The 21629-nt window shown below is 36.6% G+C and overlaps 1 protein-coding gene across 3 annotated transcripts; it reads right to left on the bottom strand.

Moving 5' to 3' along the window:
• Positions 1-1177: 1177 nt before the first annotated feature.
• On the bottom strand, positions 1178-19930 carry LOC132102711 (dual specificity protein kinase Ttk-like). Of its 3 annotated transcripts, none has more exons than XM_059507328.1 (25): positions 19810-19930; positions 19331-19426; positions 18382-18604; positions 18001-18107; positions 17762-17905; positions 13240-13336; positions 12883-12961; positions 12678-12787; positions 12023-12119; positions 11820-11925; positions 11437-11656; positions 11257-11363; positions 10801-10944; positions 9785-9924; positions 9565-9695; positions 9349-9478; positions 4043-4135; positions 3795-3952; positions 3565-3716; positions 2817-2941; positions 2659-2730; positions 2391-2567; positions 2223-2307; positions 1500-1585; positions 1178-1376 (listed from the first exon to the last, which is right to left on the bottom strand). In XM_059507328.1, the coding sequence occupies exons 1-25, from the start codon at positions 19895-19897 to the stop codon at positions 1293-1295; spliced, it is 3051 nt and encodes a 1016-aa protein (XP_059363311.1). In that variant the 5' UTR covers positions 19898-19930; the 3' UTR covers positions 1178-1292. The 3 variants fall into 3 exon arrangements, with proteins under 3 accessions (XP_059363311.1, XP_059363312.1, XP_059363313.1); XM_059507329.1 differs by having other exon boundaries at positions 1500-1582; XM_059507330.1 differs by having other exon boundaries at positions 12023-12130; positions 12695-12787.
• Positions 19931-21629: the final 1699 nt, after the last annotated feature.

The following is a 21629-nucleotide window of genomic DNA, read 5'->3' as shown; positions in this document are numbered from 1 at the left end:
AGGTAATTTTGATTTACTTCCTCTGTATTTCTTCGTTTAATCTATTTAGTCTTATTTATTTTTTCTGTCTTCCTATATTATTTTCTGTATTTAAAATGTCATCCAATGCTGTATTTAATTGTTTATACTTCCAATAAATAAAAATAAAAAATGGAAAAGTGTTGGCCATGATTAGTTATGGAAGACAATGCTGTCTAGGTAGGGCGCTCACTAGAGTTTGAGTCAAGACCATAATGTTCGAATCGTTTATTAAAAGATCATTTGATCTTGTAATATTACAATTCACGAAATTACTTGACAAATAAATCCAGAATTTATGTAGGCTTCGTTAAAGGAAAAAAAAAAACTTTATTTGTTGTCATTATTTTTAACCCCTTAAAGGGATAGTTCGCCTAAAAATGTAAATATGTCATTATTTACCCACCCTCCACTTGCTCCAAACCTATACGAGTTTCTTTCTTCTGTTGAACATAAAATATATATTATGCAGAATGATGGTAACCCGACAGCTGACGGCAGCCACTGACTTCCATTGTATTTATTTATTCTTTCCTACAATGGAAGTCAATCAACATTCTTCGAAGAATCTTCTTTTGTGTTCAACAGAAGAAAGAAACTTGTACAGGTTTGGAATAAGCAGAGGGTGAGTAAATGATGATAGAATTAAAATGTTTGGGTAAACTAATGCATATGTGCTTATATATAATAAAATATTACACATGCAAATGTATTTGTTAGTGGTCTTTAATCATATCACAAACTAAAATGTTTCAAACAGCACATTTTTGGGAGAGATTATTGTTTCAGTCATTATGGTTTTCGTGCCAACAATCTTTTTTGGTAGATCTTAAACCAAATTAAATTCCCTGATGACATCATCACACAGGAAGACATCATTTTGTGAGGGATTTGTTCTGGAGGAATATTCCAGGAGAGACCTTCAAGAATATTATATAAATGCAAAATGTAGGAAGTATTTTAATCCACTGATGAGAAGTAATCATGCATTCTGACGAAACGGCATCAAGACAATAAACACTGACTAATGAGGTGGCCGTGAAAACACCTGTCATTTTGCAATATTAGAGTTACAGAAGAGTACCACATTAGGATTATACCTGACAAGGTGTGTTTATTTGTCATGTCAAATAAAATCAGACACAGGAAGAAATGAACACATCTGGAGGGAGGCGTTGAGCTCGATGGCTGCTAGTGAGAGCGGTTTGACTGACAGCTCGTTCATGCTGCGAGACTCTTGTCTTGTTTGGCTCGAGTGGCTCGAGTCATCCTCGTCATTTCCACAGCGGCTGACTGGACACTTTCACACACTCCGAGACATCTAACTTCCTCCCGCTGTTGCACATCTTGGCCAGGTTCTGCAGCAGTAACAGAGAGAGTGTTGTTTCAAGTAATCCGCTATACTTCCTTAGTAAGTGTTTTATTTAGCCTTTGTTGATCAATGGTCCAGTGTGCTGTATGAATGACTGATCATCACTTACACTAGCAGCTCTGGCGATGCTGTTGGGAGACTGAAGAGCTGCCAGTTCATTGAGGATCCTCTTCAGATCACCAGCACTCGCTTCTGCTGGATGTGAGGATATACAGAACAATCATCCCCATATTAAAACACACAAAATGTGCTTTATGCATGTTGAGTAATCAGATACAACAAATTTAGTAAAAGGTTAAATATATAACATTGCTTAAAAAAAAAAAAAAAATAATAATAATAATAATAATAATAATATTTAACACTGTCAAAAGTTTTACATATAAAGAAATGAAGACCCGTAGGTTTCTGAAGAGAGTTTTTGAAACCAAAAGTGCGCGGAGTCTTAATATAATTCAAACGGATCATTTATAAAAATAAAATCACCCCCCTGACGGTTGTCATGAAGGGCAAAATTAGCTTTATAGACCAAAATCATTTTTTGCACCAGGCTGAAAACATGTTTTTTCCTGCTCTAAAGTTGGGCATTTTAACATTTAATTTCTATGGGACCGACTCCCTTTTGCAGTTTAATTCAAAGGGAAAACAAATCTTCCTTCCTGAAGACACATACTTGATCTTGTTTTAAAATCCCTTAATTGTTAATTTTCTCAGAAAACAAGACTTTTCCCTTCATTTAGCATCTCGAGTAAATGTATCTTGAGTTGAGGATGTTAAGGGGAAGGCGTCATGACTTGACTGATGTGAGATTTGGGCAGGCTGTAGTGTGTACCTGGCTCAGGTCGCAGCTGCAGGTACGGATGATCGAGCAGCTCTGAGATAGAAATCCTCTCTCTAGGATTGCGAACCAAACACCTCTGAAACAGAGAACAGACAGACAGACAGTGAGCACTAACTAGGGGTCATTAAACAAACCACTGCTGAGCACAGCCGAACGCACCTTCAGCACATCCAGCAGGTCCTTCTCAGGGATATCGGGGAAGTCGATCTGGTGGGACGGGTCTATGATGGCATGGATTTTGCTGATCTGATTGGTGATGTTCTGGAACGGAGTCTTTCCGTAAGTCATGCAGTACAGGATACACCCCAGAGACCACACGTCTCCTTTAGCACTGATCTGAAGAGCAGAGGATGATGGGATCACATGGTGTAATCTACCGTTATACACACTTCCTGAAAGGAGTATATACACATCTGAGTCTTCTCACCTTTGACCCTGGCTTCCCATTGGAGGACGTGTCTTTGATGGCCTCTGGTGGCATGTAGTTCAGAGTCCCCACCTGACGGACGTCATGAGAGCGAGTAAATCAACACAGAACAGGCTAGAGATCTACCGTGTGTGAGACGAGATCAGTCGTGTCCAGACCTGCGAGTCCTTCATGATGCTGGTCACGTCAGGCTGGATGCGGTTAGCGATCCCAAAGTCGATCAGCTTCAGCGACGCATCCACAATCACAAAATTAGCTGGCTTTAAATCACTGTGGATGATACCTTCAGATGAGAAACACCAAGAAATTAATCAATTAAACAGATGAACAGAAAGAAACTGGATTACATTTCAACAGAGTTTAGCATTTTTGCTTAGTCACTTAACATTTTTGTTATTTTCCAGTAAAAATATCTAAGAATTCTTAGTTGAGTGGAGAAAAAAAGAAATAAAGTCTTGTTTTCTGAAGAATATTAAATTAACTGAGTTTGTGCTTACAACAAGAAAGAAAGAAAATATCTTGCTTTGCCTTTAAATTGAACTTTTTCTGTTAAATTTGTTAATAAAATAGAGACTTGCACATATGCAAATATCTAAACATTATTAAATCAAGAAACATTAATAAGACATTAAGTCTTGTTACTGTATGCAAAACAAAGACATTAAGAGTGTTTATGCATGAAAAAAATAACATCTGCCAATGTGGTTAGAAAAATAAATGTAACTCGAAAGGAAAACAGGGTTATTTTTCTTACTGCATTAGAAGATATTTTTTTCTTGTTTAAAGCATAAACTCACTTCACTAAATAGCTTATCTTATTTTGCTTCTTAAGCAACAATATCTTGAATTAAGAATGATAAGACACTGTTACTGCTAAACAAGATCTAGTTGAACGGCTCATGTCACCGTGTTTGTGGATGGTGTGCACCGCCTCCAGCATGTTCCTCCAGTAGCACTTCCTGTCCAGAGGGTTGACGGACTTGCGGCTGCGCAGCCAGGTGTTGAGATCCAGGTGACCGCACTCCATCAGCATGTAGATGTAGCTGCTGGTGATCTCACTGCGAGCGAGAGGAAGTCACGTGATCAGGAGCACACCCGAGCAGCTAGGGCACGGTTTCTGAGCACAACACACTCACTAGTCATAGAGTTTAATGATCTGATCGCTGTACTGCTGAAGATGATTCAAGTGCTGGATCTCATTCCTGTAGCTCTCCACGGCCTGAGCGTCGGCCTCCTCTAGATTCACATACTTCACAGCATACGCGTGCTTCTTCTGGTCAAACACCTGATACACCTGGAAACACACACACACACACACACACACGATGGATCAGATATCAATGAATCACTCAGAAAACACAGCCATGCAGTATTTGACCCGTACCTTACTGGACCCGCCGCGGCCGATCATCTTGAAAATGAAGAACTGTTTGCCTTTGATTGTGATGGACTCGTTAGAGAAAGCAGAGGCGGGGGTCTGAGAGTCAAAGATCGCAGATTGTTACATTTATTCAACATTTCACACAAAAGGAGGCAGAAATAAAGCCAAGAGCAACATGATATCCACACAAGCCCTTTATCTAGTACACAGCCACATCTCATGACCCAGATCAATCCTGGATGGATAAATTCAGGTCTCTAAAGCTCGATAAGCTCACGTTTAATCCACTCAACGCGATCAGCCCGAGCACATCAGCTCTGACAGACGGGATTACTGAATGAACATTATATTACATGATAGACATCATTAACCTCTGATCCCTCTATTCTACTCTTGTTCTGTTGTTGGGGTTTACTGTATGGACATAAAAAATATTAAGACAAATAGGCTTGCAAAGTCAGATGGGCTTACAAGGATATGACACTTTGCAAAATGTTACTACTGAAAATGCAATTAAAGATATCAAGAATAAAAGGAAAAAAGTTTTTATCAGTTGAAATACAGTCTTTTATTTTGAACTGGACTTCTGTGTATGCTAATGTAATTGTTGACATGAAAGGTTTTCACCAGTAAACTGTAAGGATTTCATTTGAACTAATAAAACAACTGACCTGTAGATATCTACATCTTCATATTCTGCAAATTAATGAATGTTAAAATGGCTTGCCATAGGTCTCTCCTTCATTGGTTTTAACTGAATTATTTATGGAGGTCTCTTGAAGGAACAGCTCAAGAAATGTGATTACCATTTGCTCAAGGCATATCACACTGACTTTAAAACTTAAAAATTAAAAAAAAAATTCATTGTCATCTTAGTTCAAATGTTTTCACTTTAACTGCTGCATTATTTATTTGTTCTAGTTTATTTGTACTTCAAGTTAAACTAGAATTAAAAGTTAGTGAACTAACTTTGATGTTGGCTTGGCCATCTTGGCCATGGGGCAAAAGAGCCACAGTACTTGTGTGCCTAATATTCTTGAGTTGCCCCGCTGCAAATAAAATAAAAATAATACCATTAAAAAGTACACCTGCAACAGTCTTTTTCCATGGTCCTTTGCTGTTTTCTTTTCTAATAAAAAGCCTAGGCTATGATAACAGCTACGACAGGGTGGTCTAGCTGGATGTGAAATAAGTCATGCATATTTTTCTCGTGTATGTATTTCACAGTCCTGTCACCGTCGCGTTGTGGGCAACGACACACAAGATAACTGAAACAATGCAGTTTAAATCAAGGTGATCATAAGGGGTTTGTATAGATGATGCAGTTACACAATGGACATGTATCTTTTCAAGTAAATTATGAGTCCTTTTGTGAGTACTATTATATGCACAACATGAAAATAGATAACTATCAAACTTTTGCTTCTTTCTAATCAATTTAAACTCATTCAAACTCATGTAATATTTCTAATTTATTAATGTGCATAAATAAAACATTTATAAATATTCATTATTTTTTTCAATAAACTTCAATAAAGGCCCAATATAGTAATAATGCAAAAACTAAATCTCCTAAAAAAAACTAATCTCCTAAATACCATTCAATTTGATTTTATTTTAATAGTACTGACAACATATTTCTCAAGTTATCACACATTACTGAAAAATTAAAGAAGGGACACTATATAAGTTATCTATTTTCATGTTGTGTATATAAAAGTACTCACAGAAGGACTCATAATTTACTTGAAAATAGGATATTTATGTATTCACTTGTACGAACTGCTTTGTCTCTGAATATATCTTGAAGTATTTAGTATTTATCCTGTGGCGCCATCGTGTGGACAACATACTGAAAGCAGCTGGTAAATGCAGCCTCTTTTAATATTCAATCCGTCATATTTTTTTCATAATCGATTTATTTCTCAACAGTTTATGTTCACGTGGCTGCTTTCGTTTATATTCGCCAAGCTATTATGAATTTTGAAATAATCGTGTACTTGATTTGTCCGATCTACCGATGAAAAGCCAGAATCACTGTCCTCTGAAGCTGGGGAGATGGATGTTATTTTCACCTAAGACAAAAAGATCAAACAAGCACTCATTTTGATCTCTATAATATATTCTTCTAATTGTTTTGTGTTGATTCGCTGCACTGTTTTAATTTAAAAGGCTGTCGTGACTTTTTTTCCTTCTAGTATTCATAAGCTGTATTGCGCTGATATTTCATTTTGCACACATACACAGCTCAAAAACACCTGAATTCTGCTCTTGTTGTGTTCTATTGGGTGGATTGTGTGAGACATAATTTATTAATGAGATCTGACCCAATAATAATAACATATGTTGGTTTAGCTTGTCAGTGTGAATGAAATGTGTATTTATTTGTCCGATCTCGCCCCGAAACGCGGCTGTCATGTGACTTTTTTTCCCTTCGCAATGTCAAATATTGCATTTTGCACACATATACGGCACAAAAACCCCTGGATTTTGCTCTTGTTGTGTTCTAAAGGGTGGATTGTGTGCATTCTGAGTAATATTGTATTTTAAGAAGCTCTTAAAAAATATATAAATGACTTTACCACAAGGAACTACACTAACTTTTTCCACTGGTGGCTCTTGTGCTAATAACTTTTTCAGTTACTGGTGCATAACCTGATTTGGTCGCACAAATTATTTATAGTAATTATTGGATAATAATGAACAATAATGAAACTGTATTGCATACAGATATGCTTTTTGTTTTACTTGTCATCTTTTAAAGCACATGTCTTGTTCTATGTCTTACAGTACACACAGTGCATTGCTCCGTCCTGTAGCTGCGGTTAGAGGGGCCCCGGTGCAGGTCGTACAGTGGGCCCTGTTTAAAATTGTTTAATTTGTACTGTATGTTCATTCTATTTATTTATTTGTGCTATTTACATAATGTTTACATTTTTTAAGTTTGTTTTTGTTAATTTAAAATAGCACTGCATAGTCTTCACTGTAAAATAAAATACACAATCAAACCAAAATGTATTCAGACACCTTCAACATTTCTCACATTATCACAGTTTATTTGCTGTAGTTTAGAAATTGGTAATAAAATATGACAATAACTCAGAACAAATTCATCTTGATAATGTCGGATAACTTTGATAAAAAGATATGTAATGGAATCAACCAAAACTTCAGACAACTGTCAGTATGACAATATTCACACAACTATCAATACTTTGTTGAACAGTTACTAAGCAAGCAATGCTTAATTCTGTTCAGTCTGTGGTGTGAAAAGGTTGCATTAGCAATTAAAGAAAGAAACACTTAAGCAAAACATGGTCAGGTCCCTAATTATTTATTTATTTTTAATCAATTTCACTGGTAGCCTACAGTATGAAGACTTTTTGGGTATAATATTTCACAGATCACTATTTTGCCATACTCACTTACATAAATGAACTAGTGGCCTGCACCCACTAGTAAAACAATTCTATCTGATTTTTGGATTGACTTTGGATAAATTCTTGTTAAAACTACAAAGTAATTCAATCAAGAGCAGTGAGTGGTTTACTTTCATTTTCATACAGTAAAGACACTGACAGCAGAGCTAGTAAATTAGGCGCGGTCACTTTAAGAGACAAACGCATCCATGATACACATCCGATTTTTTTTGCAACTCTTTTCTTTCACTTAAGACATAACCACATAATTTTTCGAACACACTTTCCAAGACGGGTATTTCAACATATTTTGTACGTATTTGTTGTCGGTACAAAAGCAAGAAGACTTTGAGACGCGACTCTGCTTGCTCGCTCTGAACACCAGAACACCGCGGTGCTGAATTGAGCTCTTTCGCTTTTCGCTCTTTTTTTCTGTTTATTTAAACTGCGATTTGTATTTGTTCGTTCGTGAGCGTCCTGAGGAGAGCTCGGTTCAGTGTTGCTGTCCGTGAGACGCGTCTCTCTCTCGTGCGCACCGAACACAGCGCGAGTCACCAGCTGCTCAGTTCAGCTTTCCCGCATCGCTGAAGGGGCTGAAGCCAACTTGATGTGTTGAATGCTCGGAGCACGTTATAAAACGTATTCTTAAAATACACATTTCTGTTTTAATAAATGCTCATATTAAATCATAGCATAACACATAAGTAGGTACAAATATAATCAGTGATGCATATGTGACCATTTTGGTCGCAGTGTAGTTCCCTGCTTTGTGGTGCAGCGCTGATCAATCGCTGTGACGTTCAGTCTGACAGAGAAAATCTCACAAGCACATATAAACACTCATTTTCATGTGTATAATATATTCTTCTACTTGTTTTGTGCCGTTTCGCTGCAGTGTTTTAATGTGAAAGGCTGTAAATTCTCTATGTGGACTTCAAGTGTTCAGAGAATACATCGCGAGCTCGCGGCCAGTTGGCTGCCGCGAATATATCACGTTATTACTTTAAACAGTTCAGAAACATCTGAATCTAGCTCTTGGTGTGTTCTAACGGGTAGGTTGCGTGCGATCGCCGTAAAAATTTTTTAAAAGGTCTTAAATAAGAATGAATTCGCTCGTTGTGAGCTCCGTGGAGACAGCTAACCAGCAGTGATTCTTGTCTCGTCTTTCTGACTGCTCTCTGCCCAGAAATAAATTATTAATGAGCCCTAACCTCTGTAATAATCAGATATGTTGGTTTAGCTTGTCAGTTTGAAGGAAATTGTATTATTTACTTTATTTTTAACCGATTTTAAAGTGAAACCAAGCCAGACTCCTCCTCCTCTCACGGGTATTGAAACAGTAGGGGCGCGATTTTTCTCAGACAATGGAAGTCTATGGAAGATTGATGTTTAAAAATTAATAAAACAAAAACTATAAGTCTGATCAGTCTGAAAAGATATAGCATAAAGCACCACCCTATGCTGCAGGTGTCTGCCGAGTTTGGGGCTTGTAGCTTTAAAGCCCTAGGAGGAGAAGCGTTTTAGTCTCAGAAAAATAATAATAATAAAAAGAAGTTTAAATAGCATAACAGTATGTTGGCTTTGCCAAGCCAACATAATTAATTGAACAAATAATTCCTTGGCAAATATCAAAAACAAAAAAAAGTTTGTTTTTAATATTTAATTTTATTTCTGTTTTTGTTTTTCCTAAAAAAAAAAATTATTAATTAATGGTTTTAGTTAAGTTAATGATAACTCTGCTTTGTGAAAAAAAAAAAAAAAATCTGAATGGTCGAATATGTGAAGTAAAGCAAACTATGCCCTTTTTCTGTCCAATAAAAGAATTAGGTTTCTCTGTTGTAGTTCTGTCTATATGGTCTCATGTTCCTGATATATTCGTGATATCTTCACCTGTGACGGCTGCGGGACGCTGGACACCCGGCTCTGAGGGGTGCAGGGTAACGGAGCGTGACCCATCTTCTGAGCCGTGGAGGGAACAGACACAACCACGGGCCGCTGCTTCACCACAGGAGTCACAAAACTAGTGAGGAAGAGAAAGAGACGGAGGGCATGTTAGGGTGAAGAGGTGAAGGCCACGTCCGGTGCATGAGCTCGGCTGGGGTTCACCTGTTTGCACTGGGGTCTCTGTAGTTGGGCGTCTGACAGCTGAAAGAGGGCTGTACTCTGGGGGGAGCAGGTGTTCTCAAAGCATGAAGTGAGGATGAAGAGGAACCAGGGACTGTGGGAGCTTTATGATCCTGAATGAGTCACAAACAGACTGATCATGAAGCACTCGAATCATTCGGAGCTCAAGTATCAAACACAAACTCGTGATCTGTATGCAGACCTCTGGAGACTCATGTCTGTCGATGAGAGCAGGGATCTTCCAGTCTGACGAAGTCTCCTTGACAAGAGGCTTTCGCTGCTCCTCAGGAGCCTTCGCTGGAGTTTCTTCTTCCTTTCTGTCACGCACTGCTTCCACACTTTCTGCAAAACCAAAAACATTAGGATCATTCTTCTCTGAACAAGCATTTTTCATGTTTCCTTAGAACATACTCAATAAGAAATCAATGTTTTATATTGTAAAAGTATGAAATGTCTCATAGTCAAGTTCTCCTAAACATGTTTGTGTGTAATAAGTACACTGTTAATCACTTAAAGCTTCTGAAAAATGACAGCTTCCTTAATAACTAACCATACACAATATTAAATATGCTCATGTTTAGGTTTATATGTAATAATTAACAGAGCAGACAATTTAATGTTTGGATTTGGAGCACAACATTAAAATGCCAAAAAAATAAATTATTAAAATTAAAATCTGCTGTAAGATAGTGAAAATACGATGCAGGGACCAAAGATGTCAGTCTTCATGTGTACATAAATAGACTAAATAAATCTTTTTTCTTTTTTTTAATAATCGTACTAATGAATTATTAAATGTAGCTGTTAACGCTAATGAACAGGGCACAAGGCTCATGCAGACAATATGGTAACACAATGGCCATATTGTAAGACTATAATATGATTTCAGGGAATTATTAAAGTTGTGGAAGTATAATTCTGTGCATTATATTGAAACACACAAATGAGTTGATTTCAACTCGACAGCAATACATTCAGTCTTGCACCTTGACAAAAAAGTTTTCAATGTTAAAATGTTCTTGAAGTATTTTGGAGCTCATAGATTTCTATGTAAATCTGTTCTGATGACATCTGTCCTCAAACTAACGGACATCTGGACTGTAGATCAGAGACAGACAGATCTCCAGCGAGAGCCGTCAGTGTGAAACACCTGCAGATACACTGCAGCTAAACAACACTACAGACACAGCTCTAAAACATGAAGAGTGTGAGACGAACCTGCAGCGCTCTCTTCATGCTCCGCAGGAAGCAGATGAGTTTTACCAGAGCTGAGGTTTCTGACGGCGGTCCGCAGCAGTTCAACCGGCCGTGCGTTTGAGCTCAGCGCTTTCTGAAGAATCAAATTACTCTTCCTAGAGTTACCTGACAGATTTCAAGAAGACTGGCTTTAAACACACCGCAATAGCATGCAGCTTTACTCTTAAAGGCCCACAGAAATGATCCAGTTTTAGTCCATGCATGTCAAAATATCCTACTTCCCAATATAAAAAAACACCCAGAAATGCAACAGAATAGAAGTTATCAATATATTTGGTCCATCTTCTCTGATGCTAAATTTAGCATGTACCTGCAGAAAGTGATCCAGACAAACACTTGCATGCAAAGCTAACGAAAATGGACAAAAAGGCATAGAAGTGCACTTTTACATTCTTACTAAACCAAGACATGTTTTACCTTGTGAGAGCTCAAACTGAGCGTGTGCGATATGCACAAACGCAAAAGCTTTACTGTGCGATCTGGCAATACTGAAATGATCTGGAGCGTCTTCTGGATCTTCAATCCTGTAGAGGAGACCAAGAATAAATGACTCGGGATTATCAGCTGCTGACATGAGACTTCATGCAGTCCACTCACCCCTTCAGCTCTGCGTATCGCACCAGCATTCGAGCATAGCTTTCTGTTTTGCAGTGCTTGGCCAAAGGAAACCTGGCGAACACCTTAGAGTAGCAGTCCAGGAGCTTGGAGAGAAACGCCGCGTCCGAAGCAGGGTCTCCTCTCTTCTCCAGGTTTTTCAGGAAGATCTGACAGCTTTCAGGAGAGTTCGTGCTGATGAGCTGATGGATGTCAGTGGTTTCTGTGAAAGAAAGAAGACATAAATCCATCAGAAAAGAGTGCACTGCAACAAAAAGTTGCTTGAGCAAAGCCACCAATCCGGTGATGGCTCTGTTTGAGAAGCAGACTAATACTCAAGTATTCTGGATCCCCATATATCTGATATGATATTAGTGAAGAGCCACCTTCGGTCCGAGCAGTTTCTCTTCTCTCTGCTCTCTGCAGGAGTGCTGTGATGGTGTCGCCCTCTTCAGGGTTTCTCCTCAGATGATCTGGACTGATCACAGGAAGCTGCACAAAGAGAACAACGCTGTTCAGGACTGCACACACATACTGAACGTTTACTATTAGTCATTAGTCTGCTTTAAGGAAACCTCTCATACAGTACCTTCAGGTTTAACAGACTGTAGGAGTCCCCATCTGGAGTGCCTTTCTTTGAGGAACACAGGGGGAACGTGGAGCGGATATTTGAACCGCTTGTCTGCCTGGAGAAAACAAACACTAACGCTTGATGAAGGTCAAAGACATGTAAAACAGTGGGACTATAAAAGGAGTCAGCTGAACACTTTTACAGCGTGATGCGCTTCACACCAGTGATGACAGATTCTGTGCTTATAGGGTGGTAGTGACAGTACAGTAGAAGCTGGCATAACTGGGGCTTTTTACATCTCAAAGTGACACTTTGATACAAACACTGTCCTGCACAATGTGTGTGTGTGTGTGTGTGTGTGTGTGTGTGCATATAACTATAACATATTTACCACTGAGTGCGAAAGTGATAATTATAGTTATTTAATTAATGATATAGTTAAATGATAAAAATTTAAGTATAACTGGTGAATAATACAACTGTACTTGTGAAATACATATTGTAAATGTATTTGTAAACCTAGCCATCTTTTCTCCGGTGTTTATGCAACTCACGTGGGTCACGCATCTTGTAGGAAAATATGGAAATCCATAAAAAAAGGGAACAATTACATCCCTAGTTCCCTGGATTAGAGTAATTGAATGACTGATATCTATGAGTGGCCATCTCTGACCTGGAGAAAGCAGCGGCGTGTGCAGCAGGAGCTTCTGGTTTCTGAGCACCGTCACAGTCACTGCTCTCGTTTTCAGGGACAGAGAGAGGCACCATGGGAAGTCTTTCTGCCTACAGGAAGAACAGAGAAAAGAAGGAAGGGAAGTTTATCCGTTTCCACTTTCAAGTGCAGTTAGCTGACGGCCGGACGTCTTGTCACATCGTACCATGGCTGTTCTTCTGTGTTGTGATGCTGCTCTCCACACAGGCATGTTCTCGTCTTGTGGACTGAACCTCTGATCGCTCCTGGAATACAGACTGTGTGTCAACATCAACTCTTTCACGGTAAAAACCCTGTCATGACAAATACCTATTCTTTACCAAAAACTGGATGTAAATTGTGAGTAATGTGGATTACTAGGTACATACATAAATTAAATCTTACAAATGTTTGGGGTCAGAAAGTTTTTTTAATGTCTCTTCAATATTTTTTATAGACTTTAATAATATTGAATATGTTTCTTGATTCGATAAGGTCTGCACAGTTCTCATGGATTCTCATGAAAGAACAGAAGTTTTCATACCCCTGGTGAAAAGTGCTGCTGGTCTGCAGGTCACACGATTCGTCTGATCTTCTGGAGCTGCTTCTCACAGACTCGTGTGCATCGTCATGTGCCGACACTAGAAACATTCACGAGGCTTTTAAAATACACGCTTGATTCAAAGAAAGCAAAAGTATTCATTACAGGATTCACATAGAGCCAGATCTGAGAGCGTGCGACTACAGAATGAATTTGTGTTGAGCCTTATTAGCGTAAACAGCCAAATACATACGAAATGATGTCAAAAAACCCATCTTGAAGAGTATTCATGTAAACAGTTGAACATAGTAGGTATATAGGCTATTAAGTGAATGTAAAAAAAACTTTTGTGTAGCAGTTAGATCCACGCTTGAGGTCTTAAAGAGACAGCAACCTAAATAAACATGCTGCCGTCTGTCATTAATGTTTATTTATACATTGAAGACTAAACAGTATTACTTTAAAGTTAATTAGATCTAGACATGTGCCGATATTCTGTAATGCGATAGATCACGATAATTAATATGCACAATATTGTTATCGTGGGCACTTCTTAATACCGTGAATAATTATATATTACAAATTATTCCGAATTTGGAATGCATTTTAAGATACATTTTCTCATCAACTAGTCAAATTGCACACCACAACTGTATGCTGCTTGAAAGTGTGGATGAAGACGCTGGATGAAAGCACATTCACTCTCTGACAGCAGATGGCGCTAAACTGCAGCCTTTACTCTGGAAACCCCATAAATAAAGCAGCTGCTACTTTCTAAAACATTGAAATAATTTAAACAGCCATTCAGATTTTGTGGATTCGCTATGGTGTTAATCACGGCAACAAATACTTAAATATTTAGACTAAATAGGCTATTTATTTTAAAACTTTTTTTACATTTTAATCTTGACTACAACATGCCCAAGATATTGTTTGAAAGTGTTTTGACTCTTTATTGTTCATTCACACTTTACATTAGGGCTTCACTGGATAACATTAGTTAATTTATTAGTTAACATAAACTGCCAATTAAAAATTCTTCTGAACATTCATTAATCTTAGGTATTACAATATTTAATAGCACGTTGTTGAAATCAAAAGTTGCAGCTGTGGTATTTAATGAGCTAACGAACTAAGACTTGTATTTTTTAACAAAGATTAATTACTTCTGTAGCAAATGTAGCTAATACTAGGGGTGTAACGGTACGCAAAAATCCCGGTTCAGTACGTACCTCGGTTTTAAAGTCACAGTTCGGTTCATTTTCGGTACAGTAAGGGAAAGAAATGCAAACATTAAACTGCAGGTTGTTTATTACTATAAACTTTTTTTAACAATTTGTTTACACTTTTTTAAAATACTTTTTAATATAATATATATAAAAAAGAATAAGAAATAAAATACTGCTGCAAAGTTCTCCACTAAATAAAATACTCTCAGTCTCAAACCAATATCATATAATAAAATATAATGAAAAATATAAATAAATACGGGATTTGCGTTGAACGCGGAGACTTCCGCCACTTAATATGTTCGTGTGGAAACACGAATATGTACCTATGTTCCGCACACAAAATATTGCATTCGGTCATTCAGAACACATGTGATACCGTGATAATACCGTTTACCGTGATAAAAGCCTGAGCAATTAATCACAACAGGAAAATTTGATACCCGCATATCTCTAATTAGATCATAGTTTCTGGGGTATTTCTGTAACTGAATATTACTGTGTATATATTCAGTATATATTACTCATTTTAGTTGTTTCCGTTACTGTATTTGTTTGTACCATTGCTTGCCATTTATCTATTCTACTTTTATATTACTCACAGTTTACTTGTCTTATTTAGTTCAAATAAATTCAATTCAGAGTTTGAAAGCAAAGTTCTTTTTAAGAATATTCCCAAACTATAAATATTAAATATTAATCAACAACATTATAAATTGTAAAACACAAATACATTGGGTGACGAAACATTTCAGTTGAATCCGTGTTTCATTCGTTCTTTCGTTTTTCTAATTGAAACCAAAAATGGACAAACTTTTTTTTTTAAATCTGTTTCCAAAACCAAAATGAAAAAAACGGATAAAGCTTTGTTTTCCGATTTCCAAATTTGTGCTAATATCAAAAAAAAAAAAAAAAACGGATAACGAGCGTGTGCGTTTCAGTTTGGTGTTTTCGTCTGATGCCAGTTAGTGACGGTCGTTGTTGAACCATTCAGTCATTTTAAACGAATCTTTAATGTGACTCGGGAAGAACGAGTCATCTCGCGAGTGATTTGTTCAGTCGCACATGCGCAAAATTCTATAGTTTCTGTTCTGGAATTAATCTAGTTCACCTGTTTCTGTCAATGCAGTGGGAGCAGAAAAGAGAATTGATTAGTTCTTTTTTTATCGTTTTATTAATGCCAAGGTACCAAAGATAAGTACAGATAATGTCAATATTGCATACAAAGAAGTGGCATTACATGCAAAGCACCATTTACAGACGTATGTAAACATAAAAATAAATATTACTATATAATATTATTAAACGAAAGCTTTAACAAAATAAATTAAAAATATTAAATAGCATTGAAAACATTTTTAACAGCCTTAAGAGTTTTGGAAGATTAAATAGTTTGGATATACTGTTGAGCCTCTTTTTTAAAAAAACAATATATAAAGGATTTTGATGAGTGAATTTACTGCGGTGAATATGACATTTTGCAAGAAGTCATAATAGGTTAATAATGAAATATACATTAATTTTGTCTTTTTGAATATTAAAGAATCCAAACAGTACATCCTTAAAAAGCAGAGAGAAACCCTGTAGCACACTGCGATAGACAACATTAGAGAATTCATTCCAAAATAGCTGTGCGTGTGTGTGTGTGTGTGTGTGTGTGTGTGTGTGTGTGTGTGTGTGTGTGTGTGTGTGTGTGTGTGTGAGAATGAGATTCACACACATCACTTTTCACTTCCATGTGACAAAAAGCATAGTTTTCCTACTGGATTATCAAATGGGTCTAAAGATAAAGATAATGTGCTGGATGATCTTATGAGTCCCTTGAAAGCGTAACAACTCCTTTAGGAATAGTGTCCATGATGATGGAGAGTTCTTTGGGAGTAACTGGAAAATTACATTTAAATAAGAATTTTTTGTGACTTAAAATAAGACCTTCTGAGTTAAATAACTAGGAAACAACAAGCTTAAAAATGAATGACCATGCAAGTAATGCCTGTTTATGCAATTTGGTTAAATTGTAAGGGATTTTAGCAATATTATAATTACAGATCAATAGGAAAGGGAGACCACCTAATTTGGAAAAGTAGTCATTGGGGATAAAAATCCATATTGAGTTTGGATTACATAAACACTGTCTAATCCAATTAATTTTGAAAGTGTTGTTCAAAGAAGAGAAATCAAGGAAATTAAACCCATCATAATCATATGTGCTCATTAATAAGTACTCATTATTACCTTTGCTACAACATTCAGTGTATAGAAAATAACCATTATGATATAAATTTGTACATTTATAAACTGTAAGAAGTAAAAAGCTCAGAAATGCAGTAACTGTAAGAGTAAATAATAATTATAATAATGATGATGATGATAATAATAATAATGACTAGGCACCTGTTTGTAAGGAAGCGTGTAAATTCATCTATCCAATGCGGTCACGTCACGTGACAAAAGAACGAATGATAGGATAAAGCCTTTTATACAGTCTTTATTATTATTATTATTATTAAACAATACAAACATTAAAACATTAAGGCAGTACACTTAAAATCATAAAGACAAATAATAATAATAGTAATAATATACACAGAGATTTGTTGCCAGGGTAACTCCAGTCTATGGTCAAAGCTTATGGGTCTGTCACGTGAGGAGCGACTCGAAAACCCGAAAGACTCATGAGATGAACTAATCAATTCTCTTTCCTGCTCCCACTGCATTGACAGAAACAGGTGAACTACATTAATTCCAGAACAGAAACTATAGAATTTTGCGCATGCACGACTGAACGAATCACTCCCGAGACGACTCCTTCTTCCCGAGTCACATTAAAGATTCGTTTAAAATGACCGAATTGTTTAAGAACGACCGTCACTAACTGGTATCAGACGAAAACACCAAACTGAAAAGCACACGCTCGTTATCCGTTTTTTTCATTTTGGTTTTGGAAACAGATTTTAAAAAAACAAGTCCTTTTTTTATTTTTGGTTTCAATTAGAAAAACGAAAGAACAAATGATACACGGAATCAGTTGGATGATTGTGGTTTAAAAATGTCCAAGAAAATACCCAAACTCCCCTCCCAAATTAAAAATTCCCCTTAATAAGAGCCATCTAAAGGGGAATTTACACCTACATTTTCACAAATTTTGCAACTTTTTCTTTCACATTTGACATTTTTTAATCAAAGGTGCGAGTTTATATCTTGCAATTCTTGTTCTTTATTTTTTTTTATTCTATAGCGGGAAAAGGCTTCCATAAAAAGCACAGTAAAAAGTGGTTGAGATGAAGTGAACTAACCTGAGATGTTCTCCTTATCTTCATGCGAGAGGAGCTGGTGTTTGCCTGCGTTGAGATTCCTCAGCGCAGCCTCCAGAACACGCCTGGGTTTAGCATTCATCTCAAAAGCCTTCTGAAGAATCAAAGTGCACTTCTTAAAGTTACCTGGGGAGAATGAACGCAACTTAATGCCCATGTTCTCATTTCTGACAGAGGCAGAAACTCACTACATGCCTTTTTGGATTTTAAAGTTCCCTTACCTTGCAAAAGCTCAAACTGAGCATAAGCAATGTGAACAAAGGCGAAATCCTTACAGTGCGATCTCGCTATGTCAAAACTAGCCTGTGCATCATTTACATCTTGGATGCTGTTGACAAAGAGAGACTAAATAAAAAAAAATGCACTGAAATGTTTGGCTGTTCATAGCAGATCTGTTGATTTAACAAAAAAATTGTTCACCCAAAACTAAAAATCTGTCTTTATTTTCTCAAGTATATTTCATAATGTAAAAAGTTTTGTTTAGTGATCCATATAAGAGTAAATAATGACAAGTTACTCATCTGGGTGAACTACTCCTGAATCGTTATGTTCAGATAATCTGTAATAATGAAATTATAATTGCAAGTCTGGAGATGACTTACACCTTTAACTCTGCGAATCTGACCAGCATCTGGGCATAGCTCTCAATCTGGCTGTACTTGCCCAGCGGCATGCTGGAGAAGACACGTGTGTAGCCGTCGATGAGTTTAGAGAGCAGGCCGGAGTCTGTCTGAGGATTGCCCTTCCTCTCCAGACTGGTCAGAAGCGTCCGGCAGGCGTCCGGAGAGTGAGAGCTGATGGCCTGGTTGATGTGATCTGTGTCATCTGTACAGAAGAAAAGCTGGAGATGTTCTGCTCTGCTTCACTAACTCCCAGGATTCTTGATCCTGTGAATTTCCTTGACCTTTACATTCTTTCAAGATTACTGGATCAGAATCATTACTAGACATTTCAGAGATGTCTTTCTGAAAGAAGAGCTGGTCATATTTACAAACATTCTTACTAGAACTACAGGAATGTACATGACTTTTCAAGATTGATTCAAGATTTTTGAACATAGATTTGAAAGTGCATGCTCCAAACCTACATTTTTATAATGCATGACTGAAAACATGTTGTAACATGATTTTGATGTGCCATTTTCATGGAAATGCAATGTTTGAACTTAAAATGGGTTTCAAAGGATGAATTTTGAGATTTAAAGTTTTCAAGTGATATATAATTTCGGATGATTTCTAAATGTGATCGAGAAAAAGGCAACAAAGAAGCCTTTTTTTTTTGACAAAGGTCATAACTCCTGTTATGATGTAGATTTTTGAGGTGCACTCTTGCCATAAATGAATCTATTACTTTTCCTACATAATAAATAATAAAAAAGATAATATATATTTAGGAGTCTTAAACCTTTCCAACGATATATAGTTTGTCATGATTAGATTAGGATTTAATTGTAATATAGTGAAGTAAACGTAGTTGTCCCACCAAGGGGCCGGGTGGCAGTTAACAGGTTAAAGTTTGGGCAAATGAATGCCCCAGATCTGAGGTTCTTACCATCAGTGTATAACTTCTTGATCTTGGCCAGCCGCTGACACAGCATGGCGATCTGCATCTGTCTCTCGGTGCTCTCTTCTTCATCCATCTCTGACACTGAACAACACGAGACACATCAGGACAACACACTCACTGTCCTGCACTGACATCTCCAGGAACATCACACTTCAGTCTCATCCCAAAACACCATTCAAAGATAATCTTAGGTTACACAGTCATCCATGTCTGGGGCCCTTTCCGCATCTGAACTAGTGTTTTATCCTATTAACTACATCTTAACTTTCATTAAAAGCATTATTTGACAGAATTATTTTGAACTGTGATTATTAGCCGAACATCTCACTAGCTATCCGGCTAAACTCTTGTTGACAATCGTGTGTTATTGATTTAGTTATTGACCATCAACATGCTGACGCACTAAATCGCAATGTTCTCATTCTGGACCGATCTAACAGAGTATTTTAAGGTAGTATACTTACACTGAAACGGAGAAAGGAGGTAAATTTGACGGTAGGATTGATCAAATGTTTTGTTTGGCAACCGTTTCAAAATTCGCGACGTCCCCATAAACGCGCGTTCCTATTGGTCCGTTTGTATTCCACGTGATCAGTTCGGGCCCTACTTGGCGGGGCGGGGCTGTCGCTTCATACTTTCACTCTCCGGTTTACATGTGAGAATTCATGCTGTAAAATATGAACTAGAAACATTTTTTAAACTATTAGTTCAACACATCCGGTGTAGATGAAAAGATGTGTAGAACTGATAGGCAATATATAAACATAAACAACTTGCAACCATGAGGAATTGATATTAATGATATAATTATATAATAAATTACATTTTAATGCATATTCAGCAGTAAAATCAATCAACATCTATAATCAAATTAATTGCATATAAATATATATATATATATATATATATATATATATATATATATATATATATATATATATATATATATTGTCATGATTACACATTGAACCTCCATACTAATGTGAAAAAAAACATATTTTAAATATGTTTAATCTCTTTTCTAAGCATTTTTTATACCAGTACAGCTACTTTAAGTGAATTGAAAATAATCTTCACATAAAGTATAAATTGTATTTTATTGTTTGGCATAATTGTGTGTTTTTGATTAAGATGATTGGCGGGCTGCAATTGAATAGCCCTGATACAAAGCATGTCTTATATTATTATTATTATCCACACATGCATACAATTAAATGATCTTTTAGTATAAATGTACTTTTTAAACATTTATTGTTTACCAACCTTTATTGTTTACCATAAAAACTGGTTTAAAAAATAAAAGTTGCTCATGATAAAAACATCTTTTTTTGTAGTCTTAAAAAAAAGAACATTTCTGCAACATGATCACAAAAAAATAAAAAATCGGTTTAGTTCAATGCAAATTACAATTTACTTTGTCAACAACTGCAAACTGTTTAAAGCATCACCCAGATTTTCTCTAAAAAGCAGCAGTCAATACATGATCATATTTCTGTGCAAGTCTATGCACATCACTGCAAATAAAACATCGTCCGTAAAGACGTGGACCTTCACAGACATATTTTTTATTTATACTGATTACTTTACATGCAATAAAACTCCTCAAAAAACCATGCTAAAATCACAACTGATTATTAGCCATATTTCATAGAAAAATCAGCTGTTGGTAGAATGACTTACTAAATCTAGTGTTAAAAGTTCAAAACAGTGCACTGTGTCTTTCAATTCAATTATTAAGATTTAGATTAAGGGGAGGTCAAAGACCTTAAACAACACTTTCTTATAACAAGGTATGTGTTTAGGAATGACAGTGCTGTTTTATTAATCATATCAGTGATGAATTGTGAAAAATGCAAGATTTTACAACAGACCATCAATCTAAGCATTAGCATCCGTGTCCATCTGCTGGCCTTGCTTGGGTCCTTCCAGCTCCCGAAGAGCTTCAACCCACTGTGAAAACTGCTTTGATAAGAGAAAGATCTGTGGAGGACGTTCAGGACAGTGAGGCATTCATGAGAAAGAGCTTACTGTGTGCTGTTTCTAGCTGCAGGGACTTCTGCACACTAATTCAATCTGAGTCTAACTAAGGATACCATTTTATTGTATTCTTCAAACAGCATCTTCACTTCAGCAGACAAGTCTTCATTCTGGTCCTGTGGAAGTCAATCACACATGATGTATTATACACAGGAGAGTGAAACAGCATGTTTCACTATATGGTCTCATTTAGTGATGGATGCTAACACATACTTAAAAACTTTGAAATAATGTGCTGTTACCTGTT

This window comes from Carassius carassius, chromosome 24 (genome assembly GCF_963082965.1).
Source record: "Carassius carassius chromosome 24, fCarCar2.1, whole genome shotgun sequence".
In the NCBI taxonomy this organism is placed as follows: Eukaryota; Metazoa; Chordata; class Actinopteri; order Cypriniformes; family Cyprinidae; genus Carassius; species Carassius carassius.
Note: the sequence above shows the minus strand (reverse complement) of the source record. Positions and strands in the feature narration are given on the sequence as shown.